The following is a 27,917-nucleotide window of genomic DNA, read 5'->3' on the forward strand; positions in this document are numbered from 1 at the left end:
TAATTTTAAAATTACAATTCTTAAAAATGTATTTTATTTTACAAAATATTTTTTAAAATCTTAGTTAATAATAACATTTTATTTAGTTTTTTTATTTAATGAAACCATTTTATTTGATTAGATTTTATTTCTATTTTTTTATTTTATTTGTAATTTAATTTTATATTTTATTTATTTATTTATTTATTTATTTATTTATTTATTTTAGCTTTACAATAAACAATTACAAAAACAACAGATAAATGCTTTTAGCAAGTGTTTATTTAATTTAATAAAAGTATTTTATATCATTATATTTTACTTTTGTTTTTTTTTATATTTTATTCTGTATTTTGTTATATATTTTATTTTATTAAATTAAATTAAATTAACATAACATTAACATTGACATAATAGTTTTAATAACTCATCTCTAATAACTGATTTATTTTATCTTTGCCATGATGAAAGTAAATAATATTTTTCTAGATATTTTCATGACATTCTCATTCATTTCATTTTCATTCTAGCTGAAATAAAACAAATAAGACTTTCTCTAAAAGAAAAAATATTATCATACATACTGTGAAAATTTCCTTGCTCTTTTAAACATCATTTGGGTAATATTTAAAAAGGAAAAATAAATTCAAAGGGGGGTTAAGAATTCTGACTTCAACTGTATGTAGTTGTTTTAAACTTGTGTCTGTTTATTTTATTTTACACAAATATTTTGTAAAGACTAAGTTAATAAAGACATTCTATTTAATTTTTTTATTTTATTTAATACAAATATTTTATTTTATTTTATTTTATTTTATTTTATTTTATTTTATTTTATTTTATTTGAAAAGTCAGCTTTGCAATAAAACAACAGATACATTTTTTATCAATTTTTTTAAAAAGTTTTTTTTTTTAAATATAATTTTGTATGTAGCTTTAAAATATTTGTATACATCTATATAGTTGTTTTTAATCTTTAATCATTCATTCATTCATTTTCTGTGGTTCAGTCCATTTATTCATCAGGTGTCACCACAGCGGAATGAACAGCCAACTAATCCAACATATGTTTTACAAAGTGGTTTCCCTTCCAGCTGCAACCCAGTACTAGGAAACACCTATAAACTTTCATTCACACTCATACACAACGGACAATTTTGTTTATTTAATTAACCTACTGTATACCGCATGTCTTTGGACTGTAACATGCAAACTCCACACAGAGGTGCTAACTGACCTAACCGTGACTCAACCTTCTTGCTGTGAGGCAACAGTGCTAACCACTGAGTCACCATGTCGATTGTCTAAATTAATAATGCAATTTTAGTTTTTTTATTTAATTTATTATAACTACTTTATTTTTTATTTAAAATAATTTATTTTATTTTATATTTTATATTTTATTTTATTTATTTCAATGTTTTATTTTATTTTATTTTATTTTTATTTTTTATTTTATATTTTATTTATTAATTTATTTCATAAACATATTTTAAATTGAATTTATTTAATTGAATTTTAGTTTTAATTTTATTTAATTTTAATTGTTTATTTAATTTTATTTTGAATCAGTCTTAAAAACAACATATACATTTTTTTTATCAGTTTTTTGAAGCAGAAAATTATGTATGTAGCTTTAAAATATCTGTATACATCTACATAATTGTTATTAATCTTGTGCCAATTTAATCTAATTTAATTATTTAATTGTATTTATATCTATTTTATTTTCCTTATTTGAAAAATCAGCGTTGCAATCAATGGACCAAAAACAACAGATAAAAGTTTTTTTTTTCATACAAAAGACAAAAAGAAGCATCAAAAAAACTGCTTTGTCACAGAAACAGCTGTCTTTTTCAGGATGACATCATCCATATTTCATATATCCAGTTCAATTCTCAAATAATGAAATTCCTACCCTAATTATTATTTTATATGAACATCACACTACTAAAGTGAAAGTGGTTTTATGTCATCCAAATCATTTATATTAACTTTTAGAAATGTTTGTCATATTTTCAGTTCTAGTTTACAATATCATGCAATCATCTGGTTATTTTCCAAAACTACACCTGCATGTTTTCTGAGCTAATATCACCCATAAACAGCCCTGTGCAATGTGTTATTTGCTAATAATTAGAGACGCAGTGTCTGATACACAATGCGCGATAGACTTGTTGGCACTGTAAACTGGGACTGAGCCAAAGTTAGTGCGAGAAGAAGAAATCCCAATAAACCTGCAGCCGAAGAGCCGAGGTGTTTTGACAAGAAACACTGTCAGCAACACCACCGTGAGAAATACAGTATATACACACATCCTACAAATCCTATTTTAACACTGCTGCTTCTAGCATTACTCAGCAGAGCTATCATTACAGTTCACTGACACACTCCAAACACTTCACTTCAACTAAACACTTCAGCAAATGACAGATTTATTATTTTCAAAAGACGCTCGGTGGAGTATTTCATCTGATTTAGCTGCTTGAAGGATCTGGTTGCTGCTAATAGGAAATCATGCTTAATGTAAAGTGATATGACAAATATGTAAATCTTTATTGTTTTATTTGTTACTAAGCAGGTTTCATAACACATTTCACTTTAGTAATATTATATTCAATAAGAGAACACTCTAAGGGCAGGACTTTCATTATGTGCATGAGAACTGATATGGGTATATGAAATATGGATGATGTCATTCTTGAAAAGGACAGCTGTTTCAGTGACAAAGCAGTTTTTCAGGGTGCCTCTTTTTGTCATTTGTTTAAAAAAGATATTATATACATATTTGTTTTGGTCTGTTTATTTGATTTTCTTTTCAAATCAGAAATTACCATTTAAAAGTTATATTAATAAAAAAATTAAAAATAAATAATAACAATAATAATAATAATAAAAATCTTTAAATCTTTAAAGTGATGTACACACGATCTGTGTTGTTACGAATACTATGAATAAAATAAAAGATAATAAAAAATTATTTAATGAAATAAAATTAAATAAAATAAAATACATTTAAATTAAATTAAAAATAATAATGAAAATAAATAAATAAAATAATGCACACACAATCCAAAATGTTATAAATAAATCAATAAAAAATAATAAAAAATAATAAATCAATAAATAAATACATTTAAATAAAATAATTAAAATTCAATTCAATTCAATTAAAATTGAAATTAGATTGTTTATAACAAATAAATTTTCTTTTTATCAATTATAATAAATGCACATGATGTAATAAATTTCTTGCCAATCTGTACATACTATTTGTGTTCACAATCATTATTTTTTTAATTTACAAAATCATTATTTTTTTAATTTACAAAATAGTGGGGCAACAGTTGGCATTTCTGTGCAGAGTCTGCATGTTCTCCCTGTGTTCACGTGGGTTTCCTCCGGGTGCTCTGGTTTCCCCCACAGTACAAAGACATTCACTATAAGTTAACAAAATAAGCTAAATTGGACGTAGTGTATGTGTGTGAATGCAAGATTATGTGGGTGTTTCCTAGTGTTGGGTTGCGGCTGGAAGGGTATCCACTGCATAAAACTTATGCTGGATAGGTTGATGGTTCATTCTGCTGAGGCAACCCCTGATTAATAAAGGGACCAAGCCGAAAAGAAAATGAATGAATGAATGAATGAATATCTGACTTAACTGCATTTAATTACATGAAAAAGTGAAGTGAAATGCATTATTTTAACAAACAGGAACATTTTCCACTTTGCATAGTTTGTCTTTGTCTTGTTATTGACAAATGTTATTTTTACAAACAGTAACATGTTCTTATTATTTACTTTCCACTCTTCTTCTCATAAAATAACTGCATGAATACCTGAAAACTAGGAAGTCTTTTTATAAGATTTGTATACTAATTTTGTGCTGCTTCTCCCCTACATTATATTAAAACAAATGTTTTAACTCAATTAAACAAGCTATTCACATTTTGGCACTGTTTTAAGCTATACAAAGATTAACATAACATTATTTTTAAACTTTTAAATTTAAATTAAGATGACCAGAAAAGCTCATTTGATTCAACAAAAACATTTCAGCCAGGCAAAATTTGTTTTAGTTTTTTTTACAATGAGGGATAGTTCACTTAAAAATGAAAATGATCAATCCCTCTCTCTCTCTCTCTCTCTCTCTCTCTCTCTTTATATATATATATATATATATATATATATATATATATATATATATATATATATATATATATATATATATATATATATATATATATATATATATATAATATTTTTGTGTTCAACAGAAAAAAGAAAAAAGTTTTAATTAAGTGCAGGATCAATAAATGATGACAGATTTAATTTTTACCACTTTAGGTTTGTCATGGCCATTATAAACTTTTCTATAATCCCAAAAGCATCCGTTTTCACAACTTCAAATAGTAATTAAAAAAATTTATTAAATTAAATAAAAAATACGATAAAATAAATAAACAAATAGATAAAAATTTTAAATAAATATAAAATAAAATAAAACAAAATAATAATAATATTAAAATGAAAAAACAATAAAAATTAAAAAAATAAAAATAAAGATAAAGATTAAATAAAATAAATCAAAAATTGAAATAAAATAAAATACAAAATAATAATAAATAAATAAATAAATAAAATAAACATTTGAACAAAAAAGTATAAAATAAATATAAAGATAAAGATAAAATAAAATAAAAAATACCATAAAAATAATAATACAAAATAAAATAAAATTAATAAATAAAAAAAACAGATAAAATAAAATAAGACAACAAAATAAAATAAAATAAAAAATACTAATAAAAGTAAATAAAATAAAACATAAAACAAAATTTTTAAAACATTTTTTACTTTTAAATTCCTTTAAAAACACTTTATACCATCTCACACACACAATGCGAGCATTTACACTCCCCAAGTGCAATGTTTATCTTTTTAAAGAAGCTCTTTACCTTGGTCTTCATGAACTTGGAGTGGTTTTTGTAGACCTCCATCTGCTTGATCTCCTCCTCTCGGTCTTCCGTATTCAGCAATCCATTCGCCTTCAACATCTGAATCTCGTCCTCCAGGTCCCGAATGTTGCGCTCCAAGGAGGCGATTTTGGTGTCCTGGATAAACAATTTAGTGGAAAAATTAGCCACGTTGTACTCCATCCCCTTAAGCTAGCAATGACAACTTTTTATGGGTGCAGATTCAAGGGGTCCGAGGCATGCCAAACCACAATTCCCAACACACAGGAAGAAATCACAACAAGACAGGGATACGCCAAAAACTCAGCACCGCCAGTGAGGAGCTGCAGTACTGCTGCATAGCCAAAGCAGAATCTGTCTCTCTCATGCTAATGGATCAGCATGTAATCACCATTTGGTCGAAGTAGGAGCGCACATCCAGCCCGGACGGAGACAGAGATGCTCTTTCTTTGCACGTTTTTGCCTCTTTGAACTGGGAGAGAGGGTTGCGGCGTTGCAGCTCCTTCAGCTTTTTAAATAAATAATACAACGTCTTTGGCATTAGCCATGGTCCATCTCCCGTTCAGACATACTGTACATAAGAGCATGTTTGCCACTGCGTTCCTCTGATAACCCGCCCTTCTCTCTCTCTCTCTCTTTGCTCTCACAGACATCAATAGACACCATTTACACATGAGGCCTTTGAAAAGCATTGCAGAAATCGCAGCTTTGACCATAATGTTTGCTCATTTAGTAGTAAGTGAAGGTAATGCTATACCTTGCGGCTCTATGAAAGATATTATCCATCTTCAGAGCACATGCAAACAGATCAGATTTCCGCTGTGTGTTTCTGTCATCGTCTCCCACGCCTGCATCCGTGCTCTCGGTGTTGTAAACAACTCCACCTGTTCCCATTGCACCGGAATCAGCATCCCTGCTCGGCCAATAGGGCGGGAGAAAGCTTCTAATGCTAAACGGGTCATGAACTGACTTTCTTTGTTGATTTAGTCTCTAAGGTCCACTTATAAAGATTTTGCACATCAAAAATGTCACAATTGAAAGCTAACAGGCTATTTTCTGCTCATGTTTTGAATTAAAAACACTGTTAGAATAGGTCTAAGACTATAGAAAGCATATAGTTTATCGTGTAACGGTCAATATGGCGAATGAAGCCCCACCTACAGGAGCCAATTATTAATCAGTCTGCGGGAGAAGCTCGGACCAGACGTGTGCTTTATGACAGGCTTTTTGTTTAACAAATACACTGGAATCTCAGCTAATATTTGCTTCAAACACATAAGAAATATATCCACATGAAGCTTGAAATCTGTATTTTTTAATGAACCAACTGCACTTGAAAACAAAAGTTTTTGATTTTGTGATCTGTAAACGAGCTTGAGGTACAATGCATCCTGTCAAAATCACAAGACAGCAACTACAAGAACGCCCAAAACTTGTAAACAAAGAGTCGCTGACATTTCTGGAGAAGATACGCCATCAAGACCAAGTTATGAATTACTTCAAAAGACCACAGTGATCTGACAAAGCATTATCCAGAGGATGGAAATTTGCAACGCTGCCATAAATGAGGTTGGTGTCGTGATCTTGTTACTTGCGCATTCACTAGGGCAACCTGAAAAAGAAATGCTGATTTTGTGTGATTCAAACGTTTAGAAACGAAACTTCCCTAGTAGCAAAGAATTCTGGCCCAGATTTGGCATAAAGCTGGGACATCAGGCATTCATCCGGCACTGGCATACAGCATGCGGGCCAACCATGGCCTGGGTTTGGCAGAGGTGGCACCGTCTATAATGCGGCACACAAGATTTGGGCCAGATGTAAAACATAGTATTTGGCCCAGATTTTAAAAATTGAGGGCCACGTGAGTTTGGCCAGTCTTGACCCACATTTAAAATACATAAAAATAATTTTTGATTAAATAAATCAATTCTACCAATCAGGTCACTGAGAAAAAACAAGGCCCATAGTGTGCCTAAAGCACAACGCTACATAGGTTTATTAATTTCATTGCAATCGTGACACACCAACCTTTCTGGCCCAGTTCAGGCCCAGTTATGAGTTATTAACTTGGCTGAGACTTGGCCCAGATATGGTCTGTGTTTGGCCCTTGTCTGGAAGCCAGATTTGGTCCAGTCATGTACCGTAATTCACAGCGGCATGTGGGCCAAGCAAAACCTGATTGTGTGGGCCAGAGCTGGGCCAGAGAAATTTTGCTATGTGGGTTATGAGACAGTTGTTTAATTTTATTGTTGATTTCAAATATGTAATATAATCAGAGTTCGACGTTAACTTTTTTGATCACCAGCTACTGTGGCTAGTAGATTTCCAACATTACTAGCCACTCGCCGTTTTCACTAGAAACACTTTGTGGTTGGGAAAATATATTTTATTTGCATAAATTTGACTTTGACATGCTAAAATGAGTTGATTTAGATGTTGTGTTATGTCCACATGCCTCCTCATTCATTTAACTTCTTGTGTGTATTGTGTATTAGCTGGCTCAGTGTGCATGAGCAAATGTGTTGTCGCAATGCAATCAGTTTTTATTTCACATGACTTTTCAGGGCTCAAAATTAAGGATTTACCAAATTTATCTCTGACCACACCAAATAAGTATTTCTTAGCCACAATTTTTTATAAGCTAAAAATATATCTCTGTAGATGCACTCTTTAATTCAACAAAACTTTTCTTTAAAAAAAACATTACATTAAAAAAAGGAAATATTGTCATGTATCAAAAATATGCACAGCAATCTGTCCTGGCTAAAAGTCCCAGATCACCAGTTAACTACACATTAACGGAAAGTAATCTCCCATTAAAGCAATGTTATTGTAAAAAAATATAATTAAACCATATTAACAAAAATAACTGTAAGCAAAAGAAAGCAGGTGAAACATACCGTGTTTGATAATGAAAGGATGATCACGTGCACACGGTTAGTATAGGCCTGTTAATAATCTGTTTAAAGAATAATCAAAAGTGACCACTTTTAATTTCAATTTTGAGCTTTTGAAAGCAGCAGGACTGTGGGTGCACCACCATCACTCTTTGTCCAGTCTATTTCAAAGGGAACCAATCGCACCAGTTTCCTTTAGACATGGTTGCTTCGCGCAAGTAAATGGCAGCCCGCGAGTGATCATCCTCTCATTCGGTATTTACCTTTTTTTTTTTTTACTGTTTTGCTCGCGCGAACACAGTTATTTTTGTTAGTCGTGCTGCTTCTCCATTCTAAGATCGCAATTGCACGAATATTGGGCCACACTTATTGTCGAACCCTGCTTTTAAGAAAACTACAATTTAAAAATGATTTCCAACCAGCCAAAGTGGCTAGTGGAGGTGTCTGTCTAACCTGCCAGAGCTGAAATTTACCTGCATTTAGTGGGCTGGTAAGTGTTAATGTAAAGCTCTGAATATAATCATAAACTTGGCAAACAGTTTTGGAAAATTTGATGTTTCCAAATTCAGACAGAATGCATAAGCAAATACTGCCCGAGAGGCATTTCAAACATGGCCGCCGATTAAAATGGCTTGCTTTAATGTTAGTTCATAATCACCAACCTCCTTAATTCATCATTTATTCATAATAAAGTAATGTTTAGTTTACATAGCAATGCATCATTATTCATGGACTGTTAATGTAAACTGTTACCGATAATATTTTTTGTGTAAACCCAGAGTGAAGCGAGTGCATGTGCCCATTTTGGCCAATCAGACATTTCTGTTGAGCTCCTGAACACAACGGCCATTCAGCTCATGCTGATATCCTCTCTCATTGGTTGCAGCTCGTCACTACATCTGACCACGGCCACCCCTGTGTAAACTCTGGCCACCCCTCTGGCCACCCCAATGACATTGCTGTTGATATTATTAATTTAAATGTACTTGCAAAAATGTAAAATATTTAAATAAATAAATAAATACAATGGGAATATGCAATATTTTAAGAGTAATACATTAAATGAATTTAAACCACATTATTTCATTTACTACAAACAAAAATATAACATTACACTGCATTTTTTGTGTACCACCCTAAGACTTGGTGTGGCCTCTTCTGGCCACCCCTAGGAAAATTTTCTGGGGGCGCCACTGCATCTAACCGCATGTGGAGACGAGTCGGCCGACTGGTCTGGAATGTTTAGCCTGCCAGATATTAGATTTCCATCGCTTCAGTGAGCCTCTTTGAAGCATTGTTTAGTAGTTCATACATAAAGACTGCCGAGCTCCCCCTTTTTTTCTGCGATCCGATCAGTCAGCGAGCTCGTTCATTTGCAAATGGGACTCAAATCGGGCTTAAAATCCTGTAGTGTGAACTAGTCTTAACAGTGACAACAGTGAAGGCATAATTAAACTAGTCTTAACAGTCTCAACAGTGAAGGCATAATTAAAGGTGAAATAAAAAAAATATATATATTTTAGATGTTACAATCAGTATGTTAGTTTTAATGATGTCTATAAAATTTGCGTTTAGAAGATATAAACCTGATATAAACACCCAAAGCTGCAGTTTGTCTTTTACGCCTAAACGTATCAACAATTTTTTTCACCTCGTACTTCGGAGGTTCAAATCTTGACCAATCAAATGTTCTCTAGTATCTGACATGCTCCACCCCCTTCAAGACACTTCTCATTTGCTTTTCATTTGAAGTGTTTAAGCTCAAACTCTCTCACTAGCAGAGCTGTTTTAAAAACAAAACCCAATTGGCTGTTTTTAAAGGGGAGGAGCTACTCAATGTCCTACACTCCCTTCATGTTTCACTTAAGATTATGTCAAATTTCGAATAAAATGCACATTTCAAAGCACTTCTTGAGACCTTTAAAGCATTATGGTTAGATCCAACATGGTTAAAACCGCATTTAATTTTTGTCTCTAAAATCAAATTGTGCCCAGTTTGAAAACAAATCCATGGTGAAATTAAGTCGGTCTGGAACTTAATCTTAAGTTTAAAACATAATTTTGTTTTTGGGGCTTCTTTATCATTATCATTTTCATTATCGTTTTCTGCGTAGACATGTGTGCCTCTCATTTTCATGTCAATTTGAATTGTTGGGTGGATCTAAACAGGCAGTGATGTTGGCATATAGCTCTCTGCAACTCTCACATGGTCGCTCACTGAAGCTAAGCACGGCTGCGCCCGGTCAGTACCTGGATGGGAGACCACATGAGAAAGCTAGGTTGCTGCTGGAAGTGGTGTTAGTGAGGCCAGCAGGAGGCGTTAAACCTGCGGCCTGTGTGAGCCCTAATGCCCCAGTATACTGACTCTATACAGCTCAGTGACATTAAATCGAGGTCCTTGCTCATTGTGGTTGTAAAAAAATCCCAGGATGTCATTTTAAAAAGCATCCTGGCCAAATTTACCCACTGGTTTCTGTACATCATGGCCTAACCTATCATCCCTATATCCTAATTGGCTTCATTACACGGTCTCCTCTCCACCAATCAGCTGGTGTGTGGTCTGGCGCAATATGGCATGCATTGTGTCATCCAGGTGGATGCTGCACACTGGTGGTGGATGAGGAGATTCCCCCTAATAATATGTAAAGCGCTTTGAGTATCCAGAAAAAGCGCTATATAAACATTCCACAACCTGCCATTTTGGCAGACTGGCTTCAATAATACCTGTTTTTAGACTAACAAGAAAGATTTGAGTTCTGAAAATTGCAGGATGTTTTTTTATAACACAGAAATAATACAAAACCTCTTATATGTCGAAAGAATCAGCACATTTTTATTTCTCGGTTCATGACCCCTTTAAAAAAGGGCACTAGAGAGAAGTCCAGGTGAAGCAGTTTGTCCAGTTATTTTAGTTTTTTGGGGAGTCTATCATTGTGTCACATCAATGCGGTGGTGAACTCTGGGTAATATTTAGCTCCAATCAGAGGGGAGCTGAGGAGTGTGTGCGTGCTTTGCATGATGTCATACTTTATTTTTAGCACGGTGTGTAATGCTTCTGCTGGCAGGGGTTGCTCTGCCTGTGAGCGCACAAACCCACTTACTGTTTCATTCAGCCATTAAGCAGCAAACTGCAGTGACTCTGCCATCAGACGTTCCTCTTGTCTTTCTGGTCCGTTCTGTTTGCTTTTTCAGTCTAATATTGTTCTTTCCGAGCAGCAAGAGCTTGCTTGATTAATGGATTTGTTAAGCAAGTCTATTAATCTCATAAAGGCTGAATGAATTGATCAAAGTGCAGTAGAGTATATATTCAAATAGAGTAATATTACAACTATTTGAAATAGCTGTTATCTATTGTAAAATGTTTTAAAAAGTCATTTATTCATGTGATGCAATGCTGCATTATCAGCATCACTGCTCCAGTATTTAGTGAACTTTCAGAAATCGTTCAAATATGCTGATTTAAGACTTTCAATTGGGTCATATTATATAAAGTCAAATATAGGGTTTTAAGAATCAAAATAATTACACACCTTTAAATGATTTTTAGACTTTTTGCTGTGCTAAACAGAATTAGAAAAATGTTCAGCATAACAATAGTTCATATACTGAAAATACTACATTTAATTACATACTCTAACTCTGTTTAAATAATAAAAGTTGACTTAACTTATCCTTCATTCATTCATTCATTCATTCATTCATTCATTCATTCATTCATTCATTCGTTCGTTCGTTTGATCATTCATTTTCCTTCAGCTCAGTCCCTTATTTATCAGGGGTCACCACAGTGGAATATACTGACAACTATTCTGGCATATGTTTTATGCAGCGGATGCCCTTCCAGCCACAACCCAGTACTGGGAAACACTCATAGACCTCATATTTTACAAACACACACACACTCATGCACTACAAGGTCAATTTAGCTCATCCAATTCACCTATAGATCATGTCTTTGGACTGTGGGGGAAACCGGAGCACCCGGAGGAAACCCACGCCAACACGGGGAGAACATGCAAACTCCACACAGAAATGCCAACTGACCCAGCTGGCTTAGCAATGCTTTATCAATTTGTGTTATTTCAAACATTAAAATATACACCTTCTTGCATTTAATATGCTTTCAATGTGCATACACTTTTGTAAATTTAGTTTGATGTGGACGCAAAAATGGGACATTTTGTGTTTGACCCATGTATATATATATATATATATATATATATATATATATATATATATATATATATATATATATATATATATATATATATATATATATATTATTTTATATATATATATATATATATATATATATATATATATATATATATATATATATATATATACATATATATATATATATATATATATATATATATATATATATATATATATATATATATATATATATATATATATATATATATATATATATATATATATATGTATGTATGTATGTATTACACAAAAAACAAATATTATACAAAAAACATTTACCTTCATCTCTATGATAGTCTGAAGGGCTTTAGTTTTTCCAGGGTCTGGGTGAAGCTGGTTTCTCCGATGAAGCTCCTGTGGGAAATGAATAATGTTAGTAACACAATGACTTAAATTAAAAATTAAAATTAAATTAAAAATCTAAAATTAAAATTGAAATTAAAAATCAATAATCATGTTTAGTGGAAACATTAGTTTTTGTAGTGTAAAGTCAAAAAAATTTGTAACCTTAAACAGGACCAGATTACCCAAAGATCATTATGGGCACAGGCCCAGGGGCAAGTGCACACTTAGGGCCCCTGCGAGGGGGGGAAAAGATTGATTTTAGAGTGTCTATTTAGGCTACGTTAAAAAATCCTTCCTCATTCTTCTTTTTCCCCATTACAGGTAAGATTGGAAATACATTTATTTTTATAGAAAATAAATATTTTTGTTTAAAAATGAAAATAATGAAGTCACAAGTGGCTTGTGGGTATTTAATAAGGTTTAACCTATTTCATATGTGTATAAACAGCATCTAAATAGTTATATTAAATATTCTATAAACAGTTATTTTCTACCTGGTGTGGAATGTTAGTGACATCTTAATATAACTTACTTGTATTTACAACAAATACCCTTTAATATATATATGTATATATATTTTAGTACTGCTTCAGTGAACTTGAACAAGTATACTAAAAACCATTAATTTGCACTAATTTTATTCATATTTTTTTATCAAAGTGTGCTTTAAATGCTTTATAAATAAGTAAACTATTTGTAAAGATTGATATAATATTTTATTAAAAAATATTTTCTTATTCTTATTTTTTTATTCAACTATAGAGGTGCGGTCGGGTAGGGGGCCCAAGAAGACAATGTGCCCAGGGGCCTCTGAATTCTTAATCCAGGCCTGCCCTGAAGTAATCCACAAAAATTGGGACATTAGATGGAAATCTCCCTTCTGAAAATCATATTGTGTATTCTGATCTTTGTTACGATTTCACATTTCAATAGTTTTAATCTTACTCTCTCTGAGTTCATAATGAATTATGTGTGTCAATCTCAGGCGCTGAACTACACAGACTTATACTACAGATTTAAAAAACATACATAAAAAAACTGAACTGTACAATAACCTGTCTCTATTTCACATTCAACTTGTTTTTATTATTCCCTCTGACATTTTTCACATTTTTATGCACATTTCTGCCTTTTCATATTTCATATGTAAACATGCTATTTACATTATGCACTGTGCACCTTTTGTTTATAATTAGAATAGAATTATATATATATATATATATATATATATATATATATATATATATATATATATATATATATATATATATATATATATATATATATATATATATATATATATATTGCACCTTATGCTGTATTTACAGTCATCTGCATTACACTAGTCTCTTCCCTTCTACCTCATAACTTGTCATAAAGCTTAATGCATATACAGATTTTATATTTATTTACATGCCATGTTTTTTGCACCCCTGGTTAGATGTTATTGGTGTATCAGTAGCTATGTTTCCATTCAAAGATGTAAAGTAAATTCATGCGCAAACTTCCTAATTATCTGTTGCCAAATTTTAAATGTAAAAATGAAATTTACCGCGGTAGGAGATGCTGCGTGAATCTTTTCTTTATTTAATAAATGACTCGCGCCTCAAGACAAATGCCAACACGCAATGAACATTAGGTTATTATGTAATTAATAATATAATAACACTAATGCTGAAATGGTTACGGCGTTTTGGAAGGCCAAAACAACATTTCAGATGTTTTACAGTGTGCTCAGCCTGCTGGTTTGTCCATTCACACACATTTTTATCATCACATGATTATAACAAAATCACATGACTTTTTTAATGCGCATACTGGAATTTGTTATAAATTATTGGTAATAAATATTTCCATCATAGTTTATGCCCATCTTTTCTTTTATCTCTTTAAATAAAAACTATTTCCTACTCATTTTTGCGCATACATTTTTTATGTGCAGATCCAAAATGCGCATCAAAATAGGTGGATGGAAACATGGCTAGCGGCTCTGTATTTGTACTGTGCACAATGACAATACTGTTGAATCTGATCTAATCTAATCTACCCTGTGTGTTTGTAGCAGTGCTGGCACAGATCTCCTCTTGGGTCCAGATGACTCAGAGACCATATGCTGTTATTGTCTTGGTTGAGTCTAACTATCTGTCTGACTATTAAGATGGCAAACCACTTAACCTCAGATTGTTCCACAGAGACTGTGCGTGAGTTATTGCATTTCTCTGCCTCCAAAATCGTTCTTTGGGTCTGTTCATGCTTGAAAACAATTATTTGTGCAGTTGGTCATCCAAATGGAGCCCATTGTAATGGCTAAATGGCTAAAGTTCAACAAACAATTTCTTCAAATAAACCAAAATATTCCAAACAAAAACATGAGTTGCAGGATTTAATGTCATTTAAAGAGTTGCAGCACAAGTTTTTAGACAAACCATTTTTCCATTCTCATTGTAACATAAAAAGCAGACAAAATCACAGAGAATCAAAGATGACAATGATGTTGAAAAAAAGAAGTGGACAATATTTGTGTTGTAAAACTATAAGCTTACTTCAATAGCAATAATGTACAGTATATAACTTCAATGTCTGCTTTTAAAGTCAGCAAATCTTTGTCACTATTGGGATGAAATATCTGAAAATATACACTACCTGACAAAAGTCTTGTTGTTGATATCAGGTGTATGAGCAACAAATATTAACTTGACTTCCAGTTGATCACTTGAAAAAGTGGCAGAAGGTCAATTTTTCTGACGAATCATTTGTTGAACTGCCTCCCTATCATCACAAATACTTCAAAAGACCTGTTAGAACTCGCATGGACCCAAGATTCTCACAGAAATTTGTCAAGTTTGGGGAAGGAATAATCATGGTTTGGGGTTACATTTAGTATGGGGGTGTGCGAGAGATCTGCAGAGTGGATGGCAACATCAACAGCCTAAGGTATCAAGACATTTGTGCTGCCCATTACAGTACAAACCACAGGAGAGGGCAAATTCTTCAGCAGGATAGCGCTCCTTCTCATACTTCAGCCTCCACATCAAAGTTCCTGAAAGCAAAGAAGGTCAAGGTGCTCCAGGATTGGCCAGCCCAGTCACCAGACATAAACATTATTGAGCATGTCTGGGGTAAGATGAAGGAGGAGGCATTGAAGGTGAATCCAAAGAATCTTGATGAACTCTGGGAGTCCTGCCAGAACACTTTCTTTGACATTCCAGATGACTTTCATATGCAATATTAGTTCTTTTTCCACTGCAGCATGACTTTATATTCTATACTGCACATTATTTCTGTTAAGTTAAAAGACTTTTATCTAAGCAAAGTCAGACCTGTCTGTCCTAGTTAAATAATTCAAAATCAAGGCATGATCATATTTTATTTTGGTAAAATAAGCGTAATCTAGAGGCCTTTGCCTTTCATATAAGCCACTTCTGATACCAAATGATCAACTAGAAGTCAAGTTATTATTTGTTGTTCCTAAAATTTGGACAGGCGACAAGACTTTTGTCAGGTAGTGTATATCATGGCTTCTGAAACAAACAAGCCAAAATAAATGCAGGGAAGGTCTAGATTTTCCTTTTATTATGTAAAACTGACTGGATGATTGTGGTTTGCTATTGGTAGATCTCATGTCATTGACAGATAGATCCCATCCTCAAGCCAGTGAACACCAAACAGAGGACAAATGGCATTGAAGAGGGAAGGTAAATCATTTAGAAAACAAATACTATAATATTTAATTCCAAAATAAAGCTCAATTTATACTTCTGTGTTGAGTGAAGTCTGTATCGTATGTCATAGCCTATGCCATGGCCTAGTGGTTCACAACCATGATAAAGTTTGTCATTTTAACAAAAGCGAGTTGTGTTTATTTATTAATACAATGCAGATTATACCCTGTTATTTTACATTTGATTTTCGAATTTCTGTACCTCAATAGTGACTCCATTTGAACATTAAAGCACTGTTTATTAAATTATGATCTTTGTTTTGTTGTCGTCTGTGCATTTTTTTAAATTGATATAAAGACGTAATATTTTATTTATATGCACTCCCCTACAAAATCCCAATCAATCTAAAATTAAGATTTTTTCCCCTAAATAGTCATCTTCTGAAAATATATTCATATCGCAATATAAATTGCAGAAAAAACGAAATATTGCAATGTCAGTTTTTCCAATATCGTGCAGCCCTACAATGTAAAAAAAATATCTCTAAATTAGCAGTTTTCTGTATTTTGTGCTTAATGGTTTTAATTTTTTCCCTTTTTATTTATTAAATTGCATTATGATCTTACTTCCACCAACTTTTAAACTTGAGAAGTTAAAAAAGTGACTTTTATTATCATTTTAATAGTTTAAATTGATACATTTTCTGGGTTGGTGTTTTATCCTATGCTACAAAAACTTTGTGATAAGCTGGCAGTACATTTTCTGTTATTTTACAGATTTATTTATCCACATTTTATTTCTTAAGGTTATTGCACACTGAATCCAAAATGTTCGTCCGTTATTTTTGCACGTTAAAAAATTTATTTGACCTCACGTTGTGTGAATCGTATTGACACACTTCCTCCAAAAAATGTATCCATCATTAAAAAACTGAACCAGGTTAGATTTTTTTGGGCTTTTCGCAGCCAAAAAGTGCTTTGAGAGGTGTTTTGACAGTTAAGAGTCACCGTAAAAGCGAAAAGCTAAATACTTTGTTAAATAATAATATTTTTTTAATAATTTGTCAAATAATAATACTATGTTATTATTTGAGCTATAGATAACTTTATGACAAACACAGTGCAAAATATAAGACAGAATGTGGCGGACAGTTGAGAACCCCAATTTGTTGGATTGAGTGACTGGCGCACCCAGGGGTGTCGTCACTAGGCCCCATTTACTGGGGCATGTAAACGCCAGTGCCCCAGTAAAGGTACCTTTAAGGTACGATTTACTTTATATGCAAGTGTATTTATTAAGAGTGGTTATTCCAAATGAAGACGTAATTCTCTATGTGAAACCGAACCAACGCTGGTAAAAGCAAAGTAGTTTAATCAAAAAGAAAACTGACGCATGCATGCTGAAAACCATACTTGTGTGCCTCACACTCCTCATGCACTGCTCTATGGCAAGCTCCCAGTTTGAATCCTGGTACATACACGCCGAAAGAGTATGCACTGCTCATGCTTAGTGAAACCGGCGTAACAGCCTTTTATTCAAAGGTGTTGGCAGTTGGCACGTAGTGAGTTTTGCAAGTTGACAAAACTAAAGTTTAAATAATATGATGGTGATCTTACTTAGACTATAAGCACGGCCCCTGATAGATTTCTTTTGTATGAGGCAAAAGGGAGGGATGATGATAAAACTCGGCCATGTGTCTAAGACAACAGATGATTCTATAAAACATCTTTTTTTGTATTCTATATAATTTAATTCTAATGAAATTAATATTCATGCAAAAGATTTCTAAAATGATCTTAGAATATCACTGCAGTTTAGAAATCATTTCTGTTATTTTTTTAGAATAATGAATGTATAATAATAACAACATTAATAATACTTTTATTTGTTTATAATAAATATTTTTGTATTAAAATAACTATATATATATATATATATATATATATATATATATATATATATATATATATATATATATATATATATATATATATATATATATATATATATATATGCTACAGTAGAGCTTTATGTCTAGCAATGCCCCTGGGCGCATCTCTCCCCTGCTGCTGCTTGGTATGTGTGTGTCCATACATTTGAGATACAGCCCATATACATTATATTAGAAAGCATGGTTCTCTTTCGGTCTGTTGCTTCAACACGTCAACGTGACAACCATCTATTATAATGTCTATAGGTACTGCCAGTCTGTTCAGAATTTGTTTACGTACGTGTTTGAATAGGGAAACATTACGTTTTCTAAAACTACTGGTCAAGCTTACAATTAAATTCCATATTACGAATAACCAATACAATTAAACAACAACTGTCTATTTAGTTTCATTTCTAAATGTTCCTATTACATAAAATCTGCAGAAACTCACGCCGGGTCCGAGTCCCTCCCCTGGAAAAATGTCATTCTAAAGTGATCGCTGATTGGCTCCTGTACTAGAAGGCGGGCTATATTCCCCATATAGCGATCGCTGATTGACTCCTCTACTGGAAGGCGGGGCTTCATTCGCCATTTTGAGAGTTACACATTTCCCCTTTCAAAAGTATACGAGTGAAATGTCTTGTGTATTCTATGGTCTTTGTTAATACACATCAGACTCAGTTTGCAAGGTTTATTTACGTGATGAATTTTTGGCATATGAATACGTAAAAAAATCATGAAAATTTCGGACTTCAGTATGCAAAGACTTTTAGACATTATATTATTCCAAAGTACTAAAATGTCAATGAAAGTCACTTTGTTCAACTTTAGACATTACATTTACATTTAGCAGATGCTTTTATCCAAAGCGACTTACAAATGAGGACAAGGAAGCAATTTACACAACTATAAGAGTAACAATGAATAAGTGCTGTAGGCAAGTTTCAGGTATGTAAAGAACGTGTAAGAAGCAAAACATTAGTAATTTTAATTTTTTTTTGTAGTTAGTGGAGGAGTCAGAGAGGAAATTGCATATTAGTAAGGAAAGTGGAGACTAAATAGTTAAGTTTTTAGTCGTTTTATGAAGACAGCGAGTGACTCTGCCGTTCTGATGCAGTTAGGGAGTTCATTCCACCAACTGGGCAGATTGAGCGCGAGAGTACGGGAAAGTGATTTCTTCCCTCTTTGGGATGGAACCAGGAGGCAACGTTCATTCACAGAACGCAAGTTTCTGCAGGGCCTATAAATCTGCAGAAGTGAGAGCAGATAAGAAGGAGCACAGCCAGAAATCGCTTTGTAAGCAAACATCAGAGCTTTGAATTTGATTCGAGCAGCAACTGGCAGCCAGTGCAAACGGATGAGTAGCGGAGTCAACTTTAGAGTTGAATTTTATATTGACACCTCATTTAGGAGAGAAAGAGGCATAAACCAGTAAAAACAATGCTCAACAATCACAAAATAAAGTGAAAAAACACTGTCACCCCAGCCCTTGTGCCTGCCCACACAGCTACCAAACTGACCAATGACAGATGTTGCATTCCGTGTTGTCTTGATGCACTCGACGCAAAACAAGATTGCCTTAAAAATGCAATATTTGATCTCACACTAACCCTTTATCATTCATTCATTTTCTTGTCGGCTTAGTCCCTTTATTAATCCGGGGTCGCCACAGCGGAATGAAACCCACACGAACATAGGAAGAACATGCAAACTCTACACAGAAATGCCAACTGAGCCGAGGATCGAACCAGCGACCCAACGACCTTCTTGCTGTGAAGCGACAGCACTACCTACTGCGCCACTGCGTCGCCTCACACTAACCAGTATGGTCCAAAATCCTCTTTCAACCCAAATCATTAGCATTGTAAGTGAATACCTCTCTGAGATGAATGTTCTCCTTTTCTTTTTGGTCCAGGATGACCTCCAGGTGTCCGAGCTGAGCTTCAGCTTCAGCGATTCGTCGGGCTCGCTCTTGCTCCTCCTCATCTGATGCCCGTCCTGAAGCTGGAGGAAGACCTTTACTCTGCAGCATCTCCAGCAGCTTCTTGATGGACTCGTCTCGGGCTCCCAGCGTCTGTTTCTGGGTCTCGATGCGCAGCTCCATCTCCTCCAGGGTTTTTCTTAGAAGGAACAGCTCTTTGGCCTGTCGGTCGTGTTCAGCCTGAAGCCTGCGGAAGTTTTCTTCGGTCAGCTCGATGGTGGTAAAGTGGTCTCCTCCGCCGGCCCGCGAGCTGCTCTCCTGCTGGAGGAGATGGTTGAGGTCTCGCTGGGTCCTCAGCTCGTCCTGCAGAGCCTGGATGGTCAGCTGGAGGTGCTGGAGGTGGAAACAGAGCAGGGGTCAACATGATGGGATCAGGGAGCTTCTTTTTTTTAGATAATGAGCAGAAGGTATCCTTAACCAGACCCATTCAGAACAGGTTTTGAGATCATAAAAGTCAGGTTGGATTTAGTGAAATGACCCCACTGTGGTGTTTAAATCTGGTGGTTTATAATTCTGTCTCGACCAGGATCAACGCAAGCTTTCACATCTTTTTATGCACATTTTTTTTGCCTTTTTTCTAGTCCAAATATCTGAAAAGTTGAATATTTTGGGGCATTGCTATGGAATAAACTCCCAGTGGATATTAAAAGTATTACAAAAGTGGTCAGCTTTAGTTTAAAATTAAACTAAATTTTACAGTATGTTTTCATTTTTATTTGTAATCGTATTTGTATTCGTTTTTATAATTTAGTGTCAGTGTACATGTTACCAGAAGTAGCATAATCTTCACATCAAAGTACTTTACTTTATTGGGTTTATCCTTGATGAATTACTTGTAATCACTTACAGCATTTTTTGGCAAATAAAAAGAAAGAAAGAAAGAAAGAAAGAAGGAAAGAAAGAAGGAAAGAAAGAAAGAAAGAAAGAAAGAAAGAAAGAAAGAAAGAAAGAAAGAAAGAAAGAAAGAAAGAAAGAAAGAAAGAAAGAAAGAAAGAAAGAAAGAAATTTTTATAAAAAAAATTTTTTTTTAAATAAAATCGAAAATCGAAAATCTACATATGCAACGTCAAAGAAATCCTGGACACTTAACCCCTTAATCTGATGCTACGGATGACAACTTAATGGAAATTATTTAACAGCTTGGTCTAAACTATAGTTATTCTGTGTTTCCTGATGTGTGTATAATGGGGTGGGGGGATGGGGAATATATATGGGGTTATATCTGTTAAAAGTATTTTGTTATCTGATTGTAAAAATTGTATATTCTCACTTTCGGAAATAAAAAACTGAATTACAAAAAAAAAAAATCTTAAATCTTGTTTTCAGAAATAATATGTAAAAATCAAGAAGTATTTTCTGGACAATTAAAACTTATTGCATTGTTTACAAAAGTAATGTCAGAATTAGTTGATTTTTCCTTAAAACACTATCAAAATAATACACTAATGTGTTAGGTAAAATAATATAGTTTTCATTTTAAAATAAGATTACTTTGCGTACCCCATTGGCAGATTATTTTGCTTATTTTAAGAAAACGCTCTTAAAAAACAATCTCTCTGATTACCATAGAGTATGATGCATTTGATTTTCAAAGTAAGTAGTGGTACTTTTTACAAGTGCTGTTATTGTTAACTAAAACCAAACTATTTTTGGTAATTGAAATTAAGCTGATATGACTGTAAAGTTATAAATGAGTTATAAATAGAAACTGCAAATGTTGAAATGAACTGATAGAAATTGCTAAGGCACCTCTATTAATTATTCTAATCTTATCAGAGCAAATTAAATAAAAAAAAAAAAAAAAATTAAATTTCAAATATTATTTAATAATATTAAATTTACAAATATAAAATTTTAGGGAAAATTATATCTTTAAATTTATCATAAATCATAGAAAATCTGGCACAAAAAAAAGAGAACAGTTCGAACTAAAACTTGAAATAAATATTATAAGCAAAATGAAACTTATAACCCCTGCTCATAATTTTGCAATATCCAGACCAATACACTAAGCATTAATTAAAAATAGGAAATAATATATAAACAATATAAGAACTAACAAAACAAACAATATAATGTTGTGTTGAACCTGGTTTGCATACAGATTAGTTCATTTTTGCATTCACATAAATGAGAACAGTATGGAAGCTACATGACATTTGTTTTTAGCAATATCTGTACATACATCTTGAAGAGACCACATAAAATCCTCAGATTTTCTGGATTTACTGTATATATTATGGTTTTTAGCAGAATGTTAATATTTGATTTATTATAATAAGGTCTTAAAACTATTGTTTAGTCAGAAAAGGACAGTTTCTCAGAGCGAAAAATGTTTTCATTTGTTATAATTGACAATAAATCCATCAAATAGGGATTTTTATAAAACTCTTCTGAAGTGAAACTGGTAATGTGTTGTCTAAAAATGAACGTTAATCTCAAAATCGAGTATCTTTTAGTTATTTTATGCAAAGAAATTACAACATTTTTATCTTAAATTTAGGCGAAATATCACTAGTCATTTACAGAATTAAATCTAACTAACATTTTACCCCAACACAAAACAATAAGCAGTAAATTCAGATAAACAGAGCATTTTGCAGTGGTCTCTTCTTTTATATATATATATTTCTCATAAAAAATCCAAAAGAGTCAATTGTCAGGAAAACCACAGTGAGGTCTATTCCAGTTGAGGAAATGGGAAACAATCAGGTTTCTCGAGAGAAAACACAAACTGATAACTTCTAAAATAAGGTTAATGACCAAAAAAATGTGCTAGAAATAGTCTGAAGATAATGGGGTTTTCTAGTCTATTTGGCACATGAAGAGCCTTGGGCAGAACCACAGAGAATATGAGCTCAGAAAATCCAAAACGCGTCTCAGAAAATGTAGATCAGCACAAACAGACACAAAATCTCTTCAGTATCACACGCATGCTTTCGGTCAGGAGTTTATAGGGAAAAACAACAATTTAAGGCCCAGTTAACCCTTAATCTTAGCTTATCTGGAAGAAACATGGAGGATAAGGGAAAATGTTCCTTATTGAGGTTGTTCTTATGCAGATCTGATCCATTCATCACTGTAAAAGCGATGGTGGGCTCAGATCAGCAGTTAGAGATGCACTGATATCAGTATTTTAGCTGATAATAGCAGAGAAAGAATTTTTTTTATTCATTTTCTTTCCGGCTTGGTCCCTTTGTTTTGTCTATTTTTCAAAATCGGTTTTTATGTATATCATGAGACATAAGGCATCAAAAATAAAAAAGAATAAAAAAGAAAGAAGAGAAAACAGGTTAAATTACAATTTTAAATAAATTAGAATAATGAAAACGGCTGGTAAAATTAGCTTCTGTTAATTAAGTGTAAAAATGTTTATATTTGATAGTGGTTATATAATTATAACGACACATTTGGTACTGAAAAGATAGAAGGACAATTGCTATTTGATAAAATAAAATCTGATATGCTTCTAATCTGCAATTAATCTATGTAATCACTTAAAATGATTTCAATAAAAAAAAGATTCAAATGAGATAAAAAAAAATAATTATTCTGATAAAATATGCTTTCTATATTATTCCCATCTGCATACTATTTAATGCGATAATTACAATTACTAATAAAATGGAACAGTTTAAATTAAAAAAAATATATACAGGTATTAAATTAAATAAATTAGATTATATATGCTTTTTAACTGGATTTCATCAGATCGATGCAATAATATAAAACTATTTAAACTAAATAAATAAATATATAGAATAAAACATTTGTCAAAACCATGATAACAACAAAATTAAAAAATACAAAAAAACTTAAAATATTTTTAGCATCTGCTTTTATTATCAATTTTTTCTTAATAATTGTATTGCAGTAATTGAGATTACTATTAAAATGGAATATATTATTCTAAAATAGACTTAATCAGGTGCCAATAATGCAATAATTTGAAATGGTTTTTATAAAAAAATTTAAGCAAAATTAAAACAAGACAATAACAATAATTATAATAAGTAGATATAATAAATATTAACAGAATATGCTTCTATTATCAATATTTTATCGATAAGTTATAAAATGCAACAATTACAAATACTATTAAAATTGAACAGTTGTAATAAACAGAAAAATAAAATAAAATAATATTGAAAAATGAAATTAAAAGCTGTTTTAAATAAAGAATTTAAATAAAATAAGTAAAATAAAATAATAATAAAAATAAGTGAAATTAAAATACAAAAAACTAATTATATATATATATATATATATATATATATATATAAATAATAATAATAATTTTAAAATAATAATTACAATAAATAGATATAATTAATATTAACAGCATCCGCTTTTGTTAATAATAATTTTAATAATACATGTTGTGAAAAGCAATAATTTAAATAACTATCAAAATTGAACAGTTTTATCTGAATTAAATTAAATTAAATTAAATTAAATTAAATTAAATTAAATTAAATTAAATTAAATTAAATTAAATTAAATTAAATTAAAAGCTGTTTAGCTGAAAATAAAATAAAATAAATTAAAATAAAATTATACTAAAAAATTAAATAAAACTAACTAACTAATTAACATCAAAATTAATTAAAAAATAAAATGAAATAATAAAATAAAATACATTTTTTAAAAATTAACTAAAAAGTTTAAGTACAAATGTAAGAAAATAAGTTACAATAATAATAATAATAATAATAATAATAATAATAATAGTTATTATTATTGTTATTATTATTATAACATACTAATATAATAAAATAAAATACAAAATACTATTGAAAATACTAACAACACTGATATAATTATAATATTTTTTTAATAATTACATAAATAGATATAATTAATATTAACAGCATCTGCTTCTGTTATTAATATTTTTGCTAATAAATGTTATAAAATGCAATAATTAAATATACTATTAAAATTGAACATTTGTAAATAAAACAGAAATAAACAAAAAAATAAATAATTTTTAAAGTTGCTATAACTGAAAATTAAATAAAGTTAAAATAAAATAATAAAAATAAATTACATTTAATTTACATTAAAAATAAAATAAAACAACTATCTAACTAACATCAAATTAAAAATAAAATAAAATAAAATAAAATAAAATAAAATAAAATAAAATAAAATAAAATAAAATAAAATTAAATTAAATTAAATTAAATTAAATTAAATTAAATTAAATGCTTTTATTATCAGCCTATAACCAGGCCAACACAAGTTAAAAACCCTCTTACTAACTGACACTGATATGGTCAGCATTACTGTGCATCCCTAGCAGATAAGAACAACTCTCATAGAAACCTGTGAGATCTGAATCCGGGGATCAGGTTCAGGGTACAGTCTGGTTCAGTGTAAATAAAGACACACGTGTTACATGTTCGGCTCACAGCAGCAGCGGTGGCCAACATGACAACAAACCTTCGTCCTCCTGGAGTCCAGCAGGTGCTGCGTGAGGTTGAAGACCACCAGAACAGAAACAATGCAGAAACACAGCAGAGTGAGTGCAGAACGAGATGAAGCAATGACAAACACAAACTCACAGCATTATTCAAACACCGCAATTACAGAGAATAATGAGGTAATTCACATTCAGAACACACCGCTAATGGAAAAACTGCAACAGAACACAATTAAAGACCATATAGAAATTGATGAAGTGAATGTGAATGATCCTTCTGGAAAGAGGGGAGATATTACACCAGATGAATTCATGGTTACGTATTTATAATCTTGACACTCTTTGTAAATATAAGGGAAATGCTGAAGGAAAGTTGCATAATTTTTCATAACATTTGGATTTTTTGCTCTAAATATTAATGAGAAAAGAACTTATTTAGAGCATTTAACAGTGAAGTATACTGTATGTACAGTTGAAGTCAGAATTATTAGCCCCCCTAAATATTTCCCAAATTATGTGTAACAGAGCAAGAAAATTGTCACAGTATGTCTGATAATATTTTTTTCTTCTGGAGAAAGTTGTATTTGTTTTATTTTAGCTAGAATAAAAGCAGTTTTTAATTTTTGTAAAACCATTTTTAGGTCAAAATTATTAGCCACTTTAAGTATTTTTTCCCATCGTCTACAGAACAAACCATCACTATACAATAACTTGCCTAATTACCCTAACCTGCCTTGTTAACTAAATTTAAGCTAATTTTAAAATTGATTTCTTCATTTTCATTCATTTTTTTTTCGGCTTAGTCCAAATTATCCAACACGGGGAGAACATGCAATCTCCACACAGAAATGCCAAGTGACCCAGCCGAGGCTTGAACCAGCAAACTTCTTGCTGTTAGGCGACAGTGCAACCCGCAGCGCCACCGTGCCGCTCATGTTTCATTTGACATTTTTATATTATTTTTTTTCCCAATTGTATTTATTTTTATGTATTATTAGTTTTATTTTAGTAATTGTTTTTAGTAATTTGTAATTATAGTAATTGTGCTTTTACTATATAACTTTTGTATTATTTATTGTTTAATTAGAAATTGTATTTATTTGTATTTATTATTAGTATTATTATGGGAAACATAACACAACTTTTATTTCTATTTTTTTTATTAGTAGAATTATTAAGGAAAAACAAAATCCTCAATTTTGTTTTTTTATTTTTTTTTATTTTACATTTTATTATTATTGTTTTTTACTATTAAAAATTAGACAATTTCTTATTTATTATTAGTTTTATTATAAGGAAAAAATATTTTTATTATACATTTTTATATTCTTCAATTTGTTCTTGTAATTTTTTTTTTATCATTAGTATTATTAAGGAAAAACAAAATACTTTTTATTATTATATTTTTTAATAGAATTTTTATTTATTTGTATTTATTATTATTAAGGGGGCGACGCAGTGGCGCAGTAGGTAGTGCTGTCGCCTCACAGCAAGAAGGTCGCTGGTTCGAGCCTCGGCTGGATCAGTTGGCATTTATGTGTGGAGTTTGCATGTTCTCCCTGCGTTCGCATGGGTTACCTACGGGTGCTCCGGTTTCCCCCACAGTCCAAAGACATGCGGTACAGGTGAATTGGGTTGGCTAAATTGTCCGTAGTGTATGAGTGTGAATGAGTGTGTGTGTGTGGGGGGGGGGGGTTGGGGGTGTTTCACAGAAATGGGTTACGGGTGAAGGGCATCCGCTGCAAAAAAAAAAAAACGTGCTGGATAAGTTGGCGGTTCATTCCCCTGTGATGACCCCAGTTTAATAAAGGGACTAAGCCGAAAAGAAAATGAATGAGTTATTATTAAAGGGAAAAAAAACAAGTTTTATTATTTTAATATGCACTTTTATATTATTACTTTTAAATTATAATTTTTATTTAATTGTATTTATTAGTACCCCATATATTATTAAGAGAAAACAAAATCTACCAAAACTACATAATCCTACATAGTCCATAACTGGCGAAGTTAAGCCCTGGTCAGATCACATGATTTTTATTGTTTATTGTCAGATTAAGCGATTTTTTTCTGGATAAATCTTGACTTGTCGTGGGTAACAAATGTGCCAGACTACACGTTTCTTCACGATCAGTCATCCCATGACATTTTACGACCCAAAGCAGTCACAAGTGTTGAATTAGTTGAATATTGTAGTCAGAAAGTCTTCAAAAGTCTGGGCAAATGATTTGAAAGGGTTTAAAGAAACAACAAAAACATCCCCCCAAAACAAAACACCCTCAAGCATCTTCAGTATATATTTGTTATATTTGGAGAGAAAAAGAAATCATTTCACACAATAAAAAAAACATTGTTTCACAGCCCACTTTGCACATATTAAAGGGATAGTTCACCTAAAAATGACAATTGACTCAACATTTACCCACCCACATATGCTTTAATGAGTTTCGTTTCTCTGTTGAACACAAAAGAAGATAGCAAGATGCTGCAAACTACTGCCT

The 27,917-nt window shown here is 31.7% G+C and overlaps 1 protein-coding gene across 17 annotated transcripts in view; it reads right to left on the minus strand.

Annotated features, from left to right (window-relative positions):
• Positions 1-27,917, minus strand: part of erc2 (ELKS/RAB6-interacting/CAST family member 2) — a 125,661-nt gene that overhangs the window by 50,234 nt on the left and 47,510 nt on the right. For 6 of the 17 annotated variants that reach the window (XM_073917064.1, XM_073917063.1, XM_068224431.2 and 3 more), the window contains exons 3-6: positions 25,437-25,463; positions 19,887-20,324; positions 12,350-12,424; positions 4,938-5,093 (exon numbers count right to left, since the gene is read on the minus strand). In XM_073917064.1, coding sequence (XP_073773165.1) covers positions 4,938-5,093; positions 12,350-12,424; positions 19,887-20,324; positions 25,437-25,463 — 696 coding nt within the window. Of the gene's footprint in view, positions 1-4,937; positions 5,094-5,346; positions 5,535-5,712; positions 5,875-12,349; positions 12,425-19,886; positions 20,325-25,436; positions 25,464-27,917 lie in introns of those variants that run through there. The other 11 variants (XM_073917065.1, XM_073917061.1, XM_009306249.5 and 8 more) reach the window with 3 other exon arrangements.

This window comes from Danio rerio, chromosome 11 (genome assembly GCF_049306965.1).
Source record: "Danio rerio strain Tuebingen ecotype United States chromosome 11, GRCz12tu, whole genome shotgun sequence".
Lineage (NCBI taxonomy): Eukaryota > Metazoa > Chordata > Actinopteri > Cypriniformes > Danionidae > Danio > Danio rerio.